The sequence below is a fragment of the Aulonocara stuartgranti genome (assembly GCF_965226115.1).
Source record: "Aulonocara stuartgranti genome assembly, chromosome: 16".
Taxonomy (NCBI): Eukaryota; Metazoa; Chordata; class Actinopteri; order Cichliformes; family Cichlidae; genus Aulonocara; species Aulonocara stuartgranti.
The window spans coordinates 7,345,047-7,367,989 of NC_138952.1; the positions used below are offsets into that span (position 1 = coordinate 7,345,047).

General features: G+C 41.1%; 1 protein-coding gene and 1 long non-coding RNA gene across 7 annotated transcripts in view; one reads left to right on the forward strand and one right to left on the reverse strand.

The window, feature by feature from the left end:
• The window catches only part of mlphb (melanophilin b), a 54,850-nt gene extending 34,723 nt beyond the window's left edge, over nt 1-20,127 (reverse strand). For all 5 annotated transcript variants that reach the window (XM_082508838.1, XM_082508839.1, XM_082508837.1 and 2 more), the window contains exons 1-2: nt 20,027-20,127; nt 17,049-17,220 (exon numbers count right to left, since the gene is read on the reverse strand). In XM_082508838.1, the coding sequence (XP_082364964.1) occupies nt 17,049-17,173 (125 nt within the window). In that variant the 5' untranslated portion in view covers nt 17,174-17,220; nt 20,027-20,127. The remainder of the gene's footprint in view (nt 1-17,048; nt 17,221-20,026) is intronic.
• Nucleotides 1,265-4,710, forward strand: LOC309691244. Of its 2 annotated transcripts, none has more exons than XR_014271918.1 (4): nt 1,265-1,726; nt 2,084-2,122; nt 3,826-3,915; nt 4,530-4,710. It is a non-coding gene; the product is annotated as an uncharacterized lncRNA (long non-coding RNA). The 2 variants fall into 2 exon arrangements; XR_014271919.1 differs by having other exon boundaries at nt 1,266-1,588.
• Nucleotides 20,128-22,943: the final 2,816 nt, after the last annotated feature.

Here is a 22,943-nt window from a genome sequence, read left to right on the forward strand (position 1 = left end):
ACTCAGCTCACTAGCTGGAAACCACCGCAAACACTCAGCTCACTAGCTGTACCCACACAAAATGGCACTCTGGCCCAGAGCTCACCCTGCTCTGGGCTTAAATACCTTTAATTGCTGATGGGAGTCAGCTGTACAGGAGGGAAAGGTGGCACCTCAGGCAGGAGGTAGTGGGACACGCCCACACAGGCACCCTCAGGAGAGAGAGAGGCCCTGCTAGGGCCGTAACACATGGTACACTACAGAGTATGACAGGTTACCAATATGTTGAGGGCTAACAGAGTGACAACAATTCACTCTCATATTCACATCTATTGCCAAATTAGAAGCACCAATTAACCTAACACATGCCTGTCCACTGTAAAAGGAAGGTGGGGTACCTGGAGAAAACCCAGCACCACAATGAGGCCCCCGCCATCCCATGGATATGAACCCAGAGCCTTCTTGCTGTGAGGCAAAAGTGGCAACCTTAATTTTCGGACACCCCTTTAGCTTCTTAGCTTTTCAACGTGAGGAACAACAGCATTTACAAATGCCTGCTTTAGAAGGTGGGTGTGGTGCCAGATAGCACAGTCACATGATCTTACATTGGTCTTTGCCTTTTCTGGTGCTGTTTTGTTTTCATTCATTAACACCACTTGGTCTGGTTTACGGTCTGTTAGGATGAAAAATCTTCCAACAGAAAAACTTTAATGTTAAAATGAATGAATGAGACTTGATTTGAAACCCCCAAATACAAACAAAACCCCATACGAGCACACTTTTACCCCTACACAAGTTATCAGGGGTCCCCGAGGATGCTGAAAGGTTAAAATAAGTTCTTTCAAACCAGTAACTGTTCACATGACAGAGCAGGCTGTCCTGAATCCAGGCATGGAAGAGAACACTTTGATAAAGATAAAATCTGGAAGGGTACACATTAAATCGCATGGCTGTGGAATAGGTTCATGAATTCATATGGATCCGATTTTAACATTACACTCATAGTTACTTGAATACTAAAAAAACTGTAGATCACAATTCTGGCTATAGGATCGACTACTCACTCTGAACTCTTTAGAAATGTTAAGTCTTTCATAAAGTTTTGCCTACTACAGTTTTTAAATAAGAAGCAAATACACCTTTACTTATTATACTACTCACTACCAATGTGAATAGCATAAAGTTATACTTTCTATACTACTATACTACACTGAAAAAAATGTTTTTTTGGCCCTGTAATTATTATTTCAATTAGCTATATAAATTTTACAAAAAAATACAAATTCAGTGCTATTACTTTAAAATAGCAGTTTTTCTTGTAGTGCATTACTTGAGGATTGTTTGTAATTATGTGTCCTCAGTTTTGTATGTAAATTGAATCATTCGATCCAAGTAATATTCACTAAACCAATTCATTGGCTTAATTAGTTGATATTTCCAAGTAAAATGTAATGGAGTGACATCAGTGAATATGGCCACCTTCTCTGCATTCGGAGCATGACGTCAAAGCCCCTCCCCACATTTGAGCGGTCTTTCTTCAGACATACCATGGTTCACATTTCGACGGTTGGCAGACTTGACGGAAATGGGAAGAAGTAGAACCATGAATGTAAGTTTTAAGCGGAACAAACTTTGTACGTTCCTGTTGGCTCACCTACTTAAGTCAGTTTCTCCGCACTGAAAGAAGCTGCGCTAGCAAATAGTGTATTTTCCTGCTAGACTTGCTGACTAACTTTCCTGGCAGGAGGTATGTCCAGAATTTCCCACAGCACTTTACAGCTTAGATGGCCACCTAAACAACACACGCCTGCTGCCTTAACTAACGTCTTTGTGAATAAAACGACCACGGTCCAGTTTAAAATAATTGCTGCACAGCTGCCATGAGGTGTATTTTGAAAAATAACAAAACAAAAAACGATATACGCACTCGATTTCACTCAAGTCTTCATATTGACCTGTTTTAAATTTGCCACCGAACTAACATATGTAAAAAAAAAAAAAAAAAAAAAAAAAAAAAATTAATATCAGTGTGCATCCTTGAGTTAGTAGAAATTAGTTGAAAAGCATATAGATAACCTTTTTTCTTTTTTTTTTTTTTTTACAGAACATAGGACCTTCTGACTGCTAATTTGAACTCCACAAGGTAAGATCAAATTAGTAACGATTAGGTTTAACTTGTCACATAATTTGTCTGTTTAAGGTGCCACAACATGAGATGGATGTGTAAGATATGTAGCTTTGAGTCAGAGAAGAGGTTGGGATTGTTAAAACACTACAGACTAAAGCATGGAAATGGTGGTCGCAGCCAGTCAGTCCCTTGTCTTCACACTGATTGCCCTTGCTCGTTTAAAACATTTAATGCCCTTAAGACCCATTTGTCTCGACACCATGTGAAGATGGTCACACAAAGTGGACCTCTTTCATTTACTTGTCTACTTTGCTGCTCTGTTTTTTTTAATTCAGAGAAGCAGTATTTTGAGCATCTTAACAACCACTTAAGGAAGTTTGAAGTAGTTGCATGTGTCTTCAAAGACTGCAACTTCAGTACAAATATTTATTCCACCTTTGCTACACATAGACACAGAAAACACCAGTCACACACCCTTGAGGATTTTAAAACTGAAGTATTAAAAAGCAAACCTAATGAACCCATGTTTGCTCAGGATGAGACCTATGTGGAAGAGAGCTTAGAGCTTTGGGATGGGGAACCACAGGAGTTGTCTCAAGATATAAAAGAGAAATTTGGCCATCTATTTTTAAAGTTAGAAAGCATGTTCAATGTCCCAAACAAATGCATTGATGAAATAGTAGATGAGCTTCAGTTTATATCCACCTCTGCATCTGGTCCACTTTTAAGAGATGTGGTGGTGTCCACCTTGAAAAGCCATAACTGTGATCTGGATCCAGCCATTATCTCAGATTTAGTGAAAAATCTTTGTGAGACACACCCTATAAGTACTGCCTTGGGGACAGGTGGCCCTTTCACAACTTATTACAAGAGAAGAGAATTTATGAAGAAGCATTTTTCAGTTGTTGAACCAGAAGAACACATACTTGATAAAAAAAAGGGCAAAACCTTCCAGTATGTCCCAATATTGCCCTCCTTGGTGCAGGTCCTAAGTAAGTCTTTTCAAGAAAACACATTTGAAGGTGAAAAAAAAACTGAAAATGACTTTAAGTACCAGACATTTCGTGATGGATCCTGTACATTGATGACTTTGAGGTATGTAATCCTCTTGGGACATCTCGAAAAAAGCACAAAGTCACAGCTGTCTATTGGGTGTTGGGAAACATTCCGGTGCAGTTACGTTCCACATTGACATCAATCTACCTTGCAATTCTGTGTAAGGCTGAAGACACCAAGCAGTTTGGATTCCAGCGAGTTTTAGAGCCACTGTTAACAGATATCCAAAGCTTGGAGAAAGATGGTCTTTTTGTTCCAGCGTTAGGGAAAGCCATTAAAGGGACTGTGGTCAGTGTGGTGGCAGATAATTTGGGGGCGCACTCTGTGGCAGGATTTGTTGACTGGTTAATATTGTGATAGGAGGTACTGATATGTTGCAAAAAATTCATTTGCATGTCCAGTGATGAGGCAGAAAACTTTCCTCACTGGGCAGAGACAGTTTCTGGACCCACAGATTATGACATGCACTGGACTCTTGTCTTAACACACATCGTTGAGAAATTCATGTTAAGTTGTACACTTCACAACGTTAGAATGTAGCTGCAGGCTTACATTCTCCATGGGTAACTTTCTGTTTACATCTGTATGTGCTGTTATGTATGTATGTTACATATGTTATGTTGTGTATTTTCTGCAATAAATTTTCTTTTTGGGTTTAATAGCATCATGTCGATGGCAGAAGGGACATTATCATTCGTTGCTTAGTTGAGTATCTTGGAGAGAGTGGAGAGGAGCTGATCAAAGACCATCAGGTATCTGATGATCATAATGACTGTATTAAAATTGTCTAACCTTATAATCTGGTCTTCACTTGTGATGATATATTGAAGGTCAAAGATTCTCTACACTCGTGATGTTTTTTAAAAAAGACTCAAGATTAATATTTTCAATCAGGCTTTTAACTAATTTCTTAAATCTTTATGCTCTTACCCTTTATTTTTTAAATCATATTTAATCTTTATCTTATCTGCCTTAAACTTAACTTGCCTTTTGTCTGGTTTTTTTCTGACTATTTAACGATCACTTATTAACTTTATTTTATGAGCAAAAGAGTATTTAATTTGATTATACCTTTATAACCTATTTTAATGATTTAATGGTTCTGGTCTACCAACACGCGTGCCGTCCCATGGACAGCTCCAGGCTGGATGGCCCCCAAAAGGGATTTTCTTTGTCTCAGGGTCAGCCTCTGTGAAGCACGTTCTGTAACTTTACGTATGAAAAGTGCCATATGAATATTGTTTGATTTGAGTATACTAAATTGAGTATACCTCTTTTTTATTTTTACATTTTTTTTCTCTTAACCTTTTCTTTTACTTGGAATCTATTCTAGTTATTTCTAATTGTGGTTTGTTTGTTTTCACAGGAGGACGTCAGCCAAGAAGCATTGAAAGAGGACTGCAGTAATCACATGATGAAGATCATCGTAATCCATCCCAATGTGGCACAGGAAAACCAAGATCCTGTGAACGTGTCGGTCATCATTGAGGGGACAGAAATTCTGGAGGACTGCGGAAGTGTGACAAACGCTTGCCTCCTGCTCATGGGTGTCACCTATGCTGTCAACTTAAGTTACCCACTGAAACTGAAATATACGTTTGAGGTATTTCAGAAGCTGTTTCTTGAGCTTGACATCCTTAAAATGTCACCAAAGGTCCAGTCTCTCCACAAGAAACTTTTAGCGTGAGTGTTCCAGTGTTATTTGTGCTTTTGTCCAGTACAATTAATTTGTTTGCATTTTGTCTGTTTTCTGACAGTAATTTCAAATGTTGCTCAGTTTTATACAAGTTCTTTCTGTCCTGAACGTTCTGAGAATGTCTGCAAAGGTAGTGATTGCAACTGTTAATGGACAGAGTTGATGTATGTGTTCTGAAAGTTGATTAGAAGAAAGGGGACAGTGCACACTGAGTTTTTGAATAGCATGTTTTGTTTTTTTTTTGTATATGTGTATATGCTCTGTTTTGAAATTTGCGATCAAGAAGTTCTATGGCCATGTTTTTTGTGGTTATAATGTTATGTAGATATTTTAAATATATCTATGCCATTTCAACTGTGAAATAAAAGTGTCTCTTAAGCTGCAAATATTTGTTTTGGAAAATATTGATTTATTATTTAATAGAATAATAAGAATATTTATTCAATTCGATTAATATTAACTAGTACATTCATAATAAATATTACTTAATAATTACATAGAATATAACAAAGAAAAGATGAGTAAGAAACACAAAGAAATATCAGCAATGTTCACTTGGGTTTTGTAATTGGATGCAATGGTATTCTGAGTAAAAGTTACAACCTATAGATGAGTATTGCCAGTGCAATTTACTTGTGTATTTCACATAAAAAATAGATGGTTCTAGTAAGTAAATATTACTTAGAAATAGCCCGAGTAAAGATTACAAGCACTTTCTGTGTGGAAAAAGTTGCCTAGCTTTTTTTAAGTAAATGTCACTCCAATTTTTTTTCAGTGTAGAGCTATACTGCTGAGGTGTGAAAACATCTGTGAGTGTACAAACTCAGGCTACATCATCTGAGGCCGGGGTTCTCAGACTGCTGCCTCACATTAAAAGGCAAACTTCTTCCATCTGCAAGAAGTTCCTCTGGCATTTCCTCTGTTACCCTCACGACAGTGATGAAACCAATTGGAGCACACTTTTCTGTGGTCTAATTATGCCTGTTTCAGTCATTGAGAGACCCCTGGAACCACCTTGCATGTCAGAAACGATGCTACAGGCTAATCTGTGCTTTACATTGTTAAGGTGGTGCTGAACAGACAGAACAACGTGACATCTTCAAAGTGAGACCGAGTCGATCTGCCGCAACCGCTAGTCTGCAAATTACTTTACTTTGGTCTGTGCAGACAAAGGGTACTACATCTGTGTGAAACCTTTCTAAAGCCGAGTGTAGACAAAAGAAGAAACTGCAGTTTAGGGTAAAACCATGCACAAGATTTATAGGCAATATTTCTATTACTGTTTGTTAATCTTTGTTTTGTGAAAGTTATATGGAACAAAAAAATAATAATGGCTGTTATATCATTTGTGGTCTAACCTCTTAAATGGGGACTTTTGCTGCTGCTGCCCTGCACTGATCATCCACAGGTGAAGTGAAAATTTCCTGTAAAACGTCTTCCTCCCATAGCCTGATTTCTAAACCATCCGCCAATGCTGCCAACAAGGCGTGTGAGCAGGAGGTCAGTGAATTAGTATCAAATGACTCAATCATCTGTTGGGAATGTGGAACAAAATTAGTCTGATCGCTTTTTCCTGTCAGTGTGTCATATCTGCTCAATTTACATCAAACGAACTGACTGAGGATGCATATTTTAAGAATAAATAGATCTTATAGCGGAACATGATTTGAGATCTATGTTATTCATGTGAGGGCCCTGGTGCAGTGAAAGGTAATGTGAGATTTGGCTTCTGTTCAAAGTTAAATTTGAATAAAGATTTTTTTGTCCACTTTCTTTTTAAACCAAAAAGTTGAATTTCTAATTGATAAAACATGCTGGTGCTTTAGTAGTGGGCATATATTTGTAATGTCCAAAATTTACCACACCCGTGACAAAAATCTTGCACAAAGCACAGATAAATGTCCAGAATTAAACTCAAAATCCACTGGGTAAGCAGTGTTCACTCTTCTTACAACTACACATGTTTCTTTTCCAACTATTTATTTATGAGTGACTTATGTATGTATGTATGTGTAACCCACATAAAAAGAGCTGCATCTATAACTAAGCCGAAATTTTAAATTCCAATTGGGAGCGTGCCCGTGAAGGCATCGCGACGCGTCAGGGCGCGTGTCTGCACATGCCTGTTGTGACCAATCACATTCGCGAGGCACCGATATATGCCTTCCGGGTTGTCGTCTCGAAAAGACGCGGGGGAGAGGCGTTAGCGGATGGAAGCAACAGTATTTTGATACCGCCGTGGGTAGATGCGTGGGGCTCGTATGTGACATCGCACGTAGTGAATGTGCAGGCTAGTGGTGCTCTGGAGAGACCACAGCGACACCACTACTTTGGATGGCGAGCTAGGCCCAACGAGCCAGAACCCCAGCTACAACTTCCTGCGGTCTGGTAGGAGGCTGCTGCGGCCTACACTCTCCCCTCTTGGTTTAGTCCCCTAAATCTCACTTCTGAGATTTCAGCTTTGGAATCTTAGTGCTGATCATCCTACTTCAAATTTCAACCTGTCTAGACTGTCATACGCGTTGGACTTAAATCACTCATGAAATAAACTTTATGGACATTGTTGCCAGAGGTTGGACGAGGTTCCTGCACTGCCGTGCAGCGGATATTTTACAAGCTTGAATTGTTTTATTTTTTCCTTGTCTGCAGATTTTGTAAATATTGGTGTTTGGTAATTGCACTTTATTTTCACTATAAATAACAATTGTAATCACAATATCTGTGGTTGTACGTTTATTGTACTTCACTCACCTCCTAGAGCCGAATCTGATATCTTCTGAATTAGCCCAACTATTCATAACCAACTTAAATTATTTTAGCTTATGTACTTGCTACATAAGACAAATTAGTGGCGAACCAGCCAGGAGGTTGTGTCAAGTATAATATTGTTGTGTACATTCAGTCTCACTATCTCACCATATTACTATGAACATGGACTTGTTGGAGTCATTAGGTGTTAAAATACCAAACGCGGTGTTGGTCAGTGGCGTCCCCGCATATGTGGTTGAGGAGGTTGAAGATTTTCTTCTCCAGTATGGTGCTATTGAACGCTCCGTGCCAATAAACTCACCCGGCTCTGAGTTTAATAATATGCTCGTTGTTGAGTTTAAAACGGGGTCTGCTTTTGATTTATTGGGTCCGATTCTGCCGTATACATTTAAGCCCTTAAATAATGAATATCATATAAAAAGCTTGTCTAAAATCTATGCGGCTACTGTCGGGTGCACAAAGACTAAGACTTATTTAGCTGACTTAAAACAAGTAGCAAAACTGTCTGGTCAGGATTTTGCTGAAGTTCTCCAAGAACTAACGACCCAAATAAATGGAGCTGTTTCAGAACTGCGCCCAGGAAAACCAGAAGGGCTCAAGCAGGAATGCACTGCCGCATCTGAACACAAAATGGCTGCCACTCCGGATCGACAAACCCACAACATGGCTAGCCCTGTCACTTCTTCAGCTGCCCTACATCCTACAACAACAGAAGGACATTCTACCAGCATGTCTGCAGCTGAGTTGAATCCACCTGAAGTACAGAGGTATGTTGTGGAGCATATAGTAAAGAGCGAAGATGTAAACATACGTGCCTCCCATAGGCTGCGCATGTTTTCTGGGAGACTGCCACACCCACAGCATGAGGTGGACTATGATACATGGCGCTCTGGAGTGGATCTCATCTTAAAGGATCCAGCCATTTCAGAACTGCGAAGATCCAGACACATCCTTGATAGTCTTTTACCACCTGCAGCGGACATAATCAAGCACCTTAACCCCGACCTACCAGCAGAGACTTATATTCAACATCTTGATTCTGCTTATGGAATTGTACAGGACGGGGAAGAACTTTATGCGAAGTTCATGGACACGCTGCAGAACTCGGGTGAGAAACCATCCGGCTACCTACAGCGACTTCAGGTGGCCCTGAGTTTAGCTGTCAAGCGGGGAGGAGTCAAGCAGAGTGAAGTGAACAGGCACCTGCTCAGCCAATTCTGTAGGGGATGTTGGGATAGCAATCTTATCTCTGAGCTTCAGCTGAAGCAGAGAAAATCCAACCCACCTTCTTTTGCAGAACTGTTACTCCTATTAAGGACTGAAGAAGACAGAGAAGCTAGCAAAACTCTGAGGATGAAGCAACATTTGGGAACACCAAGACACAGAGTTGCAGCTCAAGCTCAGTTCGCAGTAGAAGAAGAAAAGGGGGTCTGTGCTGCGTTGTCCACTCTCACCCAGCAGATGGCGGAGATACAAAAGCAACTTGCCGCCTTAACTGCCTCCCAGTCTCACCAGTCCTGTACTCCTGTTCCAAAGCAGCACCCGAAGCAAAGGACGGATACACAGGGGAATATATCACCTAACCCCAAGCCTGGTTTCTGTTTCAGGTGTGGGGAAGATGGACACATTAGACCACAGTGTGAGAACAGACCCAATCCTGCATTGGTCAATACAAAACGCAAACAGTTCAGTGAAAGGAAACCAAAATGGCAGAAGCGGAATTCATCAACTGGACATTTAAACTAGATACAGTTCCTGTAATGGGACGTACAGGAACTGTGCAGGATCCACATTGTCCCGCAAAGGAGGAAAGGAACAAGGAGGAAATTGTTCACTGTGTAGACCTACACACTTGTCCGAAGGCAACTACAATGTTACCTCATGGGTTAGTTGGGTCAAGATGCACAACAGAGGTGACCCTAGCAGGCCATCCACAGAAATGCCTGCTTGATACAGGATCACAGGTTACTACAATACCTGTATCCTTTTACAACAATCATCTTCATGACCAACAAATTCAACCACTCCATGATCTTCTCCAGGTGGAAGGTGCTGCGGGTCAAACCATTCCATATCTTGGATACATTGAGGTTTCCGTCAAGTTCCCCAGAGATTTTGTTGGTGAAGAATATGAGGTAACAACATTGGCTCTAGTTGTTCCGGACGTACACCCTGACGTCCCCGCTATTGTGCTAATTGGGATGAACACCCTGGAACCCCTGTATGAACAGCATCTTAACCAGCATCCGAGCTATCAGCCTAGCACTCATGGGTACAGAGCGGTGTTGAAAACACTACAGCTGTCACACAAGCAGAAGGAGAATGGCAGCATTGGGAATGTGAGGCTACTAAGCAAAGCTCCAGTGCGTGTTCCGGCCGGCCGCACTATTGTCATCCAGGGCTCTGCCAAAGTTTCCACCCCGTTGTTTAGCCAGAGTGTTCTCCTACAGCATCCTGCTTCCACCTTACCTGGGGGTTTGTGCATCAGCAGTTGTCTCATCAACTTCCCAGTTCTTTCTCCATACAAGGTTCCTGTGGTTATTACGAATGAGTCGGAGCAAGATACCTTCATTCCACCTCACAGTGTCATTGCAGATTTGGAAACCTACCACTGCATCTTGTCTGAACATCGCGTGACCCATCTTCCAGTCAGGAACACTACCACCAGCCTGAACTTTGATTTTGGTGATTCTCCACTGTCACCTGAATGGAGGACGCGAGTCATAGGCAAGCTGAATGACATCTCGGAGGTCTTTTCGCATCATGACTTGGATTTTGGATGTACATCAGCTGTCAAACATCATATTCCACTCCATGACAATACACCATTCAAGCAACGTGCCCGGCCAATCCATCCACAAGATTTCGAAGCTGTCCGCCGTCACCTGCGTGAGCTCCTGGAAGCCGGCATTATAAGGGAATCATCGTCTCCTTTTGCTTCGCCTATCGTGGTGGTCAGGAAGAAGAACGGTGAGGTCCGGCTGTGCATAGACTACCGGAAACTAAACCTTCAAACCATCAAGGATGCATACCCCTTACCTAATTTGGAGGAATCCTTTTCAGCACTCACTGGTTCTAAGTGGTTTTCAGTGCTCGACCTGAAGTCCGGTTACTACCAGATCCAGATGGAGGAGGAAGACAAGGCAAAGACTGCTTTTGTGACTCCTCTTGGGTTCTGGGAGTTTAACCAAATGCCTCAAGGTGTTACCAACGCCCCAAGCACCTTTCAGCGCTTGATGGAGCGATGCATGGGGGACCTTCACCTAAAGGAAGTGCTCGTTTTCCTGGATGACTTAATCATCTATTCGGACACTCTTGAGGAACATGAACGAAGGCTGCTGAGAGTCCTGAACCGGTTGAAGGAATATGGGCTGAAACTGGCACCGGAAAAATGTCGATTCTTCCAAAAGTCTGTAAAGTACTTGGGTCATATTGTCTCTGAGGAAGGAGTTCAAACAGATCCCGAGAAGATAGAGACCATCAAGACATGGCCGGTTCCCCAGACTCTGAAACAATTAAGATCTTTTCTGGGTTTCGCTGGTTATTACCGCCGGTTTATAAAAGACTATTCCGTCATTGCCAAACCCCTCAATGACCTGACTCGTGGATATTCTCCAGTTCAAAGATCAAAGACCCTGAAAGCTCACAAGATACCCACCTACAGGCCAAACCAACCCTTCGGGGAGAGGTGGGATACCAACTGTCAAGTTGCATTTGAAACCTTGATTGAGAAGCTTACAACTGCCCCGGTTCTTGGGTTTGCAGACCCGTCTCGTTCATACATTCTGCACACCGATGCGAGTGTGACCGGACTTGGAGCTGTGTTGTATCAAGAGCAAGAGGAGAAACTCCGGGTTATAGCTTATGCTAGCCGCGGATTGTCGCAGAGTGAGAGCCGTTATGCAGCCCACAAGTTGGAATTCCTCGCCCTTAAGTGGAGTGTGACCGAGAAATTCCAAGATTACCTGTACGGGGCAGATTTTACAGTGGTGACGGACAGTAATCCACTGACCTACGTTTTGACAACAGCTAAACTGGACGCTACTGGACACCGTTGGTTGGCTGCATTGTCAACGTACTCCTTTAAACTTCTGTACAGAGCTGGCAAACAGAATTGTGACGCTGATGCGCTTTCGCGGCGACCTTACTCCTGCTCCAATGATGAAGTTTCTAATGACCATGAACTCATTCGTCAGTTCATTTCTCAACACACAGCTGATTCTGATGCCCTCCCGGAAGAGACTGTGAGAGCAATCTGCCAAAGTCATTTGGTCAGAGCCACACGGCCGGGTGACTGCGGTGAGGTTGGCTTCACACTTGTCGAGTCTTTGTCAGTTCAAATGGATACCATCCCTGACAGTTACTGTTCCGAGGACTGTCATCGGCTGCCTGTCGTTCCTACTCTTAACATCAAAGAGAAACAACACTCAGATCCCTGCATTCGAGAGCTTATTCACCAGCTTGAGACGGGGGAGAGGGTTCCACCAACAGCTAGAGCTGAGCTCCCTGAACTTCCGTTCCTGCTCAGAGAATGGTCCAGGTTGGAGCTGGTGGATGGAGTCCTGTACAGGAGGAGACGGGACAATGGAGACCTTTCATACCAGCTTGTCCTTCCAGAGGAGTTGCGACCATCAGTCCTGAAAAGCCTCCATGAGGATATGGGCCATATGGGGATTGAACGTACACTTGACCTTGTCCGTACGAGATTCTACTGGCCTAAAATGGCAAAGGATGTTGAGCAGAAGATTAAGACTTGTGGCCGCTGTGTGCGCCGAAAAGCCCTGCCGGAAAAAGCTGCTCCACTTGTCAGCATAAAAACATCTCGACCCCTTGAGCTTTTGTGTATGGATTTTCTTGCTCTTGAGCCTGACACTAGTGGCACTCGTGATATCTTAGTCCTGACTGACCATTTCACTAAATTCGCTGTTGCCATTCCAACACCCAATCAAAAGGCAAGAACTGTGGCGAAGTGTTTATGGGAGAATTATATCATTTATTATGGCATTCCTGAGCGAATTCATACCGACCAAGGGCAAGATTTTGAGTCAAGACTAATAAAAGAATTGTGTGAGTTTGCAGGCATTCAGAAGAGCCGTACAACCCCTTACCATCCGAGGGGAAATCCAGTGGAGCGATTCAACAGGACGTTGCTGGCAATGTTGGGGACCTTGGAGACAAAACAAAAAACAAGGTGGAAAGAGCATGTGAAACCGTTGGTTCACGCCTATAATTGTACCAGGAACGAGGTTACAGGGTTTACTCCTTACGAACTCATGTTCGGTAGAACACCTCGTCTACCTGTGGACCTGGCGTTCAATCTGCCACTGCGGGAATCCCAGCAAAAGAGTCACTCACAGTACATTAAATCACTCAAATCGAGATTGGAGGAAAGTTTCAGTATTGCCTCCAGTAACGCTACAAAGGCTGCCGACCGAAATAAGAAACGTTTTGACAACCGTTTGATACCATCAGCATTGGAACCAGGTGATCGTGTGCTTGTGAGGAACGTCCGCCTTCGAGGGAAGCATAAACTTTCAGATAAATGGGAGGAAGAAGTTTATGTAGTTGTCCATCGGGCTGGGGACCTCCCGGTCTACAAGGTAAAACCTGAGAACAGCGATGGACCTATGCGGACCCTTCACCGCGACCTCCTCCTTCCATGCGGCCTCCTCACGGGCAGTGAGGTTAACTTGGAATCACCAGAGCAATCGCTTCCTCACAGGCCAAGAACTCGGCAGCAGAACCCGGATTTAAATTCCTTCACAGAACCTCTGGTTGAGGATGAGGATACAGGAAGCTTGGTTTCATTATATGTTAATCCTCCAACGTTGCACTTCACTGTGGAAAAACAGAATCATTTTCCAGATTCATCTGACGGTGGGAGCCTAGGACCACTGATTTTGGATCCTTCAGTTGAAGTGGAAGTGCAAGGGGAACCAGCCTCTGTGTCCAGTGTTCTTCCTCCAGCAGGGGAGTCTGGTGGTGAGCAATCTGACTCTGATGTGGAAGACATCCTACTTGAACTTGGTGAAAGTCACCCTGACAACAGAAATGGCTTACCTGAAAATTTACTTGGAAATGGAGACATACTTGTCGACATTCCTGTCGTTGCTGTTGAAGATTCTCCTGCAGAGTCTAGTGTTATTGAGCAGGACACTGACATAGGTGACGGGCTAAGACGTTCACAACGACAAAGAGCACCACCTGACCGACTTCACTATTTCACTCGTGGCAATCCTCTGATTTCCGTTGTTCAAACGATGTTGCATAGTCTTTCCGATGCATTGGGCCATAATGCTAGCCGTCCTTCGTCTGTTCACGTTGTCTAGCGTTTAACATGCGACGGGACGTGCATGGGTTAAGGCGGGGAGGATGTAACCCACATAAAAAGAGCTGCATCTATAACTAAGCCGAAATTTTAAATTCCAATTGGGAGCGTGCCCGTGAAGGCATCGCGACGCGTCAGGGCGCGTGTCTGCACATGCCTGTTGTGACCAATCACATTCGCGAGGCACCGATATATGCCTTCCGGGTTGTCGTCTCGAAAAGACGCGGGGGAGAGGCGTTAGCGGATGGAAGCAACAGTATTTTGATACCGCCGTGGGTAGATGCGTGGGGCTCGTATGTGACATCGCACGTAGTGAATGTGCAGGCTAGTGGTGCTCTGGAGAGACCACAGCGACACCACTACTTTGGATGGCGAGCTAGGCCCAACGAGCCAGAACCCCAGCTACAACTTCCTGCGGTCTGGTAGGAGGCTGCTGCGGCCTACACTCTCCCCTCTTGGTTTAGTCCCCTAAATCTCACTTCTGAGATTTCAGCTTTGGAATCTTAGTGCTGATCATCCTACTTCAAATTTCAACCTGTCTAGACTGTCATACGCGTTGGACTTAAATCACTCATGAAATAAACTTTATGGACATTGTTGCCAGAGGTTGGACGAGGTTCCTGCACTGCCGTGCAGCGGATATTTTACAAGCTTGAATTGTTTTATTTTTTCCTTGTCTGCAGATTTTGTAAATATTGGTGTTTGGTAATTGCACTTTATTTTCACTATAAATAACAATTGTAATCACAATATCTGTGGTTGTACGTTTATTGTACTTCACTCACCTCCTAGAGCCGAATCTGATATCTTCTGAATTAGCCCAACTATTCATAACCAACTTAAATTATTTTAGCTTATGTACTTGCTACATATGTATGTATGTATGTATGTATGTATGTATGTATGTATGTATGTATGTATGTATATATATATATATATATATATATATATATATATATATATATGTATATATATGTATATATATGTATATATTGTACTATTCTTAGTTAGTGTATTGTCTGTCTTGTCTTAATGTTGGTTTAAAATGGAGCACTGTAACAAAAAATAATTTCCCCCAGGGATCAATAAAGTATTCTGATTCTGATTCTGATTCGTGCCTGATTGCTGGTGTTTGTGTAATGTCAATGAGGGACTTCACGTTTCTACACAAGCAAAACACAGCCTGATTACATGACACTCAAATATATACAGTGTGATATACCTATGTTAGTGCTGTGAAAAATTAATTAAAAAAATCTTGTGATGTCTGTCAACTCTTATACGTGTGTACTACAGGTGCACAGCACACACCCTTTACCACTGTGTGTGTCTCGTCTGCGGTTTACTGAACATCTAACGGCTAGCTGCTCGCTCTGGAGAAAGAAATGGTGTTTGACTGCTTTTCAAAAGAGGCTTTTATATGAGCTTCGTGTCTGGTGTGTTCAAATTTGAAAAAGAACAGGAGGCTGACCAGCTGACAGGCAATTAGTGCTGACTTGGCACTGGTTAACCTTAAAGCTGTTTTTTGAGTCATTGAGGGAAAAAAGTCTATAATCATCATTCAGGATGTTGTAATTGAAAATGATGCATACACCTCGTCTGCTTTCTATTTTTGAGGCCTTAGAGCAATAGATTCCCAGCATACTGTACAAGTGACGGCCATAGTTAAAAAATGGCACACATCAAAAACTTTCTGTTCAGGTTTGCCCGGTGTCTGTTCAGCAGCTGTTACCCTGCACAGCTTTAATAATATTATATGAACTGTGGATGGAGTGAAAGTTCACAAATGAAATAGACATGGAGGTAGAGGATTTGTAGGTTTCCACTACCATAGGCCAGTCTAATCTGAAATGTATCAGAAGCTAGAGCTATTCTGTTTTATGAATACGAATAAATGGGTGGGCTACTGGTGTAAACGGTACTACTTTAACCTCTTCACATCCAGCAGGTCACAGGATCTAGGATTAGGAGGAGGATTGGAGTTAGGGTGGGGCTTTGTTTTAGCTCCACACCCTAAACGAGTTGTTGTGACCTGGATGGAGATTAATCTTTGCCAAAAATGTGAAAATAAAATGTGGAAAAGTCATGTTTCAAACATGATGGGACTCACAATCACCTGGGTGTTAAACTTTGAACCACTGTAACTCCTTCAACATCCTTAGGTTAAGAGTGCAGGTCACAAAAATGAGGCAAGTCACGGTTAGGCAGGCCGTTTTACCAAGGGCAGTGCATTAAGGCACTAAAGCTAAAAAACACCTTGTGAGTAATGATGCACATGACATTTGACGAAATGCCCTGATGCAACACCTCAGAATGAGATCACACTAGACAGCCCAGTCTCATTAATCACATAACCCAGTGAGCCACGCACCAAAGGGCACATGCCAAATGACATGTGGCCTAACTGAAACATGCCAGCAGATTCAACAAAACCACCTTACTCTTCACCCCAGGACTGAAAATGGCCAGTGATGCAAAAATAATGAGCCGAAACTAAATAAGCTAAATAAGCTGACTGGATGCAGAGCTTCATTTCCTAAATAATCAACAATGAACAGTGAGCACTGAAAAAAACAAAACAAACTTCATACTTTTAAAACAACACATGAACTGTCTCTATGGATCAACAGAAGCATTTGTCACTGAGAGGCAATGAACACTGCAATACAGTGGTCTCAGAATACCAAGAAGAAAGTCAAAAGAATAAGTGTTTCACATATAATAATCATGTAATCCTTATTCAGCATACGCATGTGGGATAGATTAGGGTAGCAGAATAAAGTCCCATAATTTACCAAGTCAAATTATAAAGGTGAATACATACAAGAGCAAGAGGAGATCTAATAGTAGAAGAGATTTCATTTCAAAGAAGTTTAATTCAATTTGTTTAATCGTTTGTGTAACTTAATGTGGGTCTGTTTTATTGTTGAGTTTTAAAGATAAACCTATTAGTGGGAAAAACTCCAACCATCTTGAAATTGGTAGATAATGTTAAACAGTTTATGATTTACTGCTGCCAAATAATTCAGTTGGATAAACACCAGCCAGACATCTACACCAATGACAAATTACAGAGAAATAAGTGAACTTACCCAAGCCTGTCCTCTTCCTTCTTCCTCAGATCAAAATCTCTCTGGACAACTTCCCACACATGCTGAGCCTCCTCATCTGTGAGCTTGGAAAGATCAAGCTTCTTGCCTGCAGTGCTGCCAGGCATGATTGTGAACCCGATGCCTGCAAACTAGCAATCTCCCTGGTTTTGGGCTGTAACAAACAGAAGTAGTTTAAGTCATTAGTCAGCATTAATAGCACCCCGTGGCATATAACAATATAGGAACATTTCTGCATGCATTGTAACGTTTAAGATAAACTCTGAATGATGAGGTTTATAGCATGACATGTGAGTGATCAAATTCTATCACATTCTTTGGGGTTGATCACGTCATGTTTATTAGTGCAAGCTAAGTGTTTAAAACAGATTTTTTAAACAAAGTTTGCATGTAAATGTCCCTGCAAGTCCAACGTACGTGTGAGTGGAGAGTGGAAGTGGAATTTAATAAACAGCTTTCTGAACTGACTCACTGAACTCAGTTTGCAAAATCTAACCAAACAGCACAGGTCGTGGATATGCATTACATATCCTGTCTCACTACTGTATGAGAAAAAGATTGTTTTATTATTAAAGGTCAGGTTCAGATTTATTAAGTCATCCCTGCATGTGCTGAAAATGTTCTCTTCCTATAGTGGCTACAAAAAGACATATGGGACTGAATCTAGAGAGTTGCACCAGTTCCAGATGCCAGCTTTGGCTTTAAAAAGCATTGTTGCATATGATGAGGTTCAGGCTGTATTTATGCCTTGTGTCACCAGTCTACACTGAACACTTTAGGCCCCTTAATACCAATCACTTGAGGTTAGAATGCCAGAGCCTGTCAGATAATTGCTGCTAACCATGTGCATCTCTTTGTGGTAACAGTCCACTGTCTTCCGATGGCTTCTACCAGCATGAGAATGTGTCATCTCAAACTAATTTCATGAACATGACCTAATTAATCTTAGTAGACTGTGCCTCCCCAGTGATTAGATCTAAATCCAGTAGAATCAGGAATATGCTGGAACAAATCTGGACAAAAGACAAATGAAGTTCATGCAATCAACAAGAACTTCAGATTTCTTTTTGTTGAATCCATGACACTTAGAGCTGAGGCTATTTGAGAGTAAAGAAAGGCCCAACCTAGCATTTGCAAGGTGTTCGCATGGAGTGAATACTTGACCAACTATTACAGTTTTTAAGATCCACCAGGTCAACGTCAACCCAGCTAGTGTGTGTGTCCTGTTTGTTTTAGCCACAATGCTAAATGGGCAGATTTACAGAAAGAAATGAATTCTCATACGTTTTGGAATTGGAGTGTTTCCTGTTTAAAGAGCTGTTTTTTCTACTTGGGTAGTTTATACAGGTGACGTTCTATACAAACTGAGTACATGTTAACTAAAACCTAAGCCTATAATCCTCAATGGGTTGCAAAGACCCAGTAGACCACAGATGTTAAAGTTTGGTTTGCAAACTCCACTGGAAATGTAAGCAAATAAACCTGAATGTGGGCTACTAGAAACTAAAAGCAAAAACACTTTTTGTCGCAGGGGGCATATATTCTGTAAAGTTGGGCATTTTAATGATTTTTACGGCAGTCTGTGGTGACTGACTTGCTTTTGGAGTTAGCTTCAAATGTCCAATAGAAGAACTGCAGTCTTTGTCACTTTCAAACCTCCAGGGCTTGTTGCTTGGCTTTAACTGATACTGATACTAATACTGCACTCCACCCTATAGTGATTACTTTTGGCAAATGTCAAAATGCTCTAAGGTTTCAAGGCCTCAAAATGGGACTTTACTCTACAGTATAGTACATTTACTTCCTGTCTTCATAGAAAAGCTTTATTGTGTTTGTGAGTCACTCAAGCTGTCACTCAAGAGCTGAAAACAATGTCCTATGGGGAAATCTACTGTCAAGTTCATTTTTCACTGTTTTGCCCAAACATATGAGACCACTATATTAAGAGCTTAAACCTTCTCAACCACATGGATCTGTCCTGTGATCCAGAAAGGTTTGGCACAGCTCAACAATTACATCACTGCAGGATTTTAATCAAGTTTCTGTTATAATGGAGCCTCGACAAAATATTTCACATGGTTCGGTTTCAGAATGCATTACTTTCAGAGGATGAGGTAAGGCCACTCAAGCTGACAGAATGATACACATAAATAAGTGAAGGAATGTTCCGGATGGTCACATAATTGTCTTGTTTTCCAGAGGCCATGCAAGAACAACTCTTCCATCACGTGACTGGCCAACCAAATCTAATTTCTCCTTGTGCAAGTGGGCAGTAATGTTAAAAACAAGCGCGCCAGTTGAGAGAAAAACAAGTTTCATTGAAATGGTAGAATATGAACACATCATTTCTCACAGTTTTCCCACAGTTAAACTCTTACATGTTAACAGGCGAGCTATGCTACCTCTACGTGTATTTGTTAAGTGGGTGTGAGCTACTGATTTCGCTGTGCTGTATTAAGTAAACATTGTAAAGAAGTGAATAAGAAGATTAAAAATTCCCAAAAGCAATCAGTATGGCACTTTACTTTTAATAATCCTATTTTCTGAGGTCTGTAAACTGAACATATTCTGAAATGAAATTCAGGGAAATTATTGTTCCTGCAATGTATTCAACAGGTGCAGGTGATTTGCAGCAATCCTTATGTTTGCAAAGGGAAGGTTTTACAGCAGGTTTGGAGACATTAATCCTGGGATAGATTTGCTCTAAGAAACTGTAGCGATAGCAAACAAGTTCTTTATTTCTCATAAAGTCAGTTTACACTCTTTGCAACCTATGCTACCTCTGAGGAGATTAAAGGAAATTGACTTTAAAAAACATAAAAGATGTGTCTTTCATTAAAAGTTAAAACTTTTCAAGACATACATTTGCCCCAATGACACAAGTTAAAACCCTGACAATTAAAGTAACACGATTCTTACAAATCAGGAGATATGAACACATTAACAAGACACTGACTTACCTTTGTGGTGGTTTAGTTGCCTGCAGGCAGTGTTTCCTCTAAAGGCAGACAAAGCTGACTGCAGGGCAAAAACTAAGTAGCAGACAGCAATGCTAATCACATGTCTTGTTAACCAAGAGGAAGAAAAGCCGGGGAGACAGCCTCCTCTCCGCCTTCTTTGACTTTACTTCAAAAGGTCTGGCTTTAAGCTTGCCCTCCCCCCAGGCCTCATCCATAGCATTATTCAAATATACTGGACCTGCTATTTTGTCAGGAAAGTAGCTCAATAATGGTAATCAATCAATTTGCAAGCAATTATTTGGGAGCATTAGATCACAAGGACGGTCAGAACATGCTGTGATCGGGAGGTTATATTAAAGCCAGTCACATGCAGTGGATCCTGAGTTAGATGAGAAAGTGTGATGCATGACTACAGAGCTATTAACCTTACTTAATTAATACCCGATATCCTCCATTATAGTTTTGAAAAGAAAAACACTTGATCTTCTAACGTGGGAAAAAAAGCAACCCCCCCCCCCAAAAAGCATCACTGCTGTTAATAATTGATGCATTGCCGTGTTTAAAGAGTACTTAGAAACACAACATAGTTGTAGGCCTGTTATTAATACAGCAGGTGGATCAGTTTTCTTTGTTAGAAAGCTATCAGGTTCAAGTACAAAGCCAAACATTTTATGCTTTGAACTACAACTTGGAAGTGCTTATTTTGTGTTGAAATCATTACAGTCACACGATTTTGGAGAAACTTCTCATAGATGATGATGAGAATGTACAAAGACAAGATGATTAGGTAAAGCATCCAACTGAATGTGAAAATCAACAGGGACTGAACTGAGAGGACCTCTCTTTGGTAATACATTTATGTCATTCTCCTCTTATAAACATAGGATTTTCTCCCATTCCTTCCCTCAGCTCATGTGTGTATTACCAAAAGGGCTGATTTGAGCCATGTGACAGGTTCAGCAATCCAATTTTCTTGTTTGTGCAACCACTAGTCCCTATAAGTTCCCTGTGCAATAAATAAACATGAACACAGTATTTTTTTTGCACTTCACATTTTTGTGACTTTATTACATTCCAGTGGGTGGATCCATATATACATACAGTAGTTTCTTTCAAGACATGGAAAGGCTGAGCTAGCCCAATATGCACATTACATACTAGAATAACGTTTGGCTTATAAAAAATTGTCTGTTCAAAGATGAGCCAAATTTGGAACAATTTGAATATACACCAGCAAATATTGAACTGAAGAGGACTTTAATTGCCCATGATGGGCTTACTCTTACAGGCTTTTGATCTGGACAAATGTGCATTCCCTACACAGTTGGCAAGTGGTTTCTGCCAGTTATATATATGTAGGCATAGGAATATGGTGCAGCACAGAAAACCTTGTGACTGTTTTGGTCACTATCATTTTGATGCGGTTACATGTAGTTTGCGACTTGTCTGCCAACACTTGATAAGTGTGGGAATGAAACTGAAAAATGTGACACAAATGGAGACATTTGCCTTAAAAGTAAAAGCTTCACCTTTTCAAGTGTTTTAGTTGCAGGGGCAAAGGCCAGCCCTATAGAAAAGGTTGTTGGGACACAATTAAGGAATGTTTTGGAGATGATCAATATTCCTCACAAATTTCATTCTTATTTCAGAAAGTTAAGAAATCCAGTGAAATTGCTCTACTAAAAGTCTCAAATTACATTTTGATGGCTGCAGATAAGCAGATAAGGTAAGGGATCAGTCCTTGTTTTGCTTGACCTCAGCTCAGCCTTTGATATCATTAACCATCAGATCCCGATCCATACGTTCAACTGCATGATAGGAATTTCCAGCCCTGTTTTGGATTGGTTCATTTCAAACTATTTGGTTTTCGTGGGAAGCTTTTGGTGAGTGTTGCTTGTCTAACATATGGCATTCCTCAAGGATCTGAAAGTCCTTTGTTATTTATATTGTATATTCTCCCATTAGGTCATAGTATAGTAGTATAGTCAATTCTTAATATTTGTTTGCAGATGACATTCAACTATATCTCTCTTTTAAACCTCACAAATTGACAAGTTATCCATTTTAAATGATGGCAAATAACTTTTTGCCACTTAACAGAGTGACAAATTATCACTCCTGAAACATTATTGGCAAAATCAAATAGTGATTGGGGTCCTTTTCATCCTGTCTGAAAGATAACATGTGGAACCTTGGGTTAACTTTTTATCAGCCTTTGACATTTGATGCTTATATTAAGTCTCTAAAATGCTGTTGTTTTTGGTTTTGTTGTTGTTGTTTTTCATTAAAGAAATACTGTTGAGCTAAGAACTGTCTCAAAAAATGAACTGGAGATACCTGTATACTCTTTCATCTCCTCTTGCTTGGACTTTTGGATTATGCACTTCTTGTCTGAATAAAGCATCTATTAATCATCTCCAGTCTGTTTAAAATGCCGCTGTAAGGCTTTTAACTCACTCTCATAAGTCTTCGTGTATCACCCTGCTTTTAAAGCTTTTGCACTGGCTTCCTGTCAGGTTTAAATTTCAGTTTTTCCTTTATCGACTTATGAGGTTAGGCCCCCGCCTATAATATGGAACTGCTCCGAGTCTGTTTCGCCGCACCCTTGACTCTGTGACATGTTTTAAAAGCAGCTGAAATCCCAACTGTTCATATAGGCATTAGGGTGGTGTTTGTGTTTTGTGTTGTGTTGCTTGATTTATGTGTATTCACTTTGCCTTTGGTACCGACTAGTTGTATCAGTTTACCTCAGTAAAGCACTTTGTGACTGTTGCTTGTGTTAAAAAGTCCTACAAAAAGAAAGTTTATTTATTAACTTATAGTGAGTTGTTATACTAATACTTTGTTACATATGGTGACAAATGAATGCAGAAATGTCTAGCAACAATGCTGTAAGTTTAAAATGAATCATCCTCTA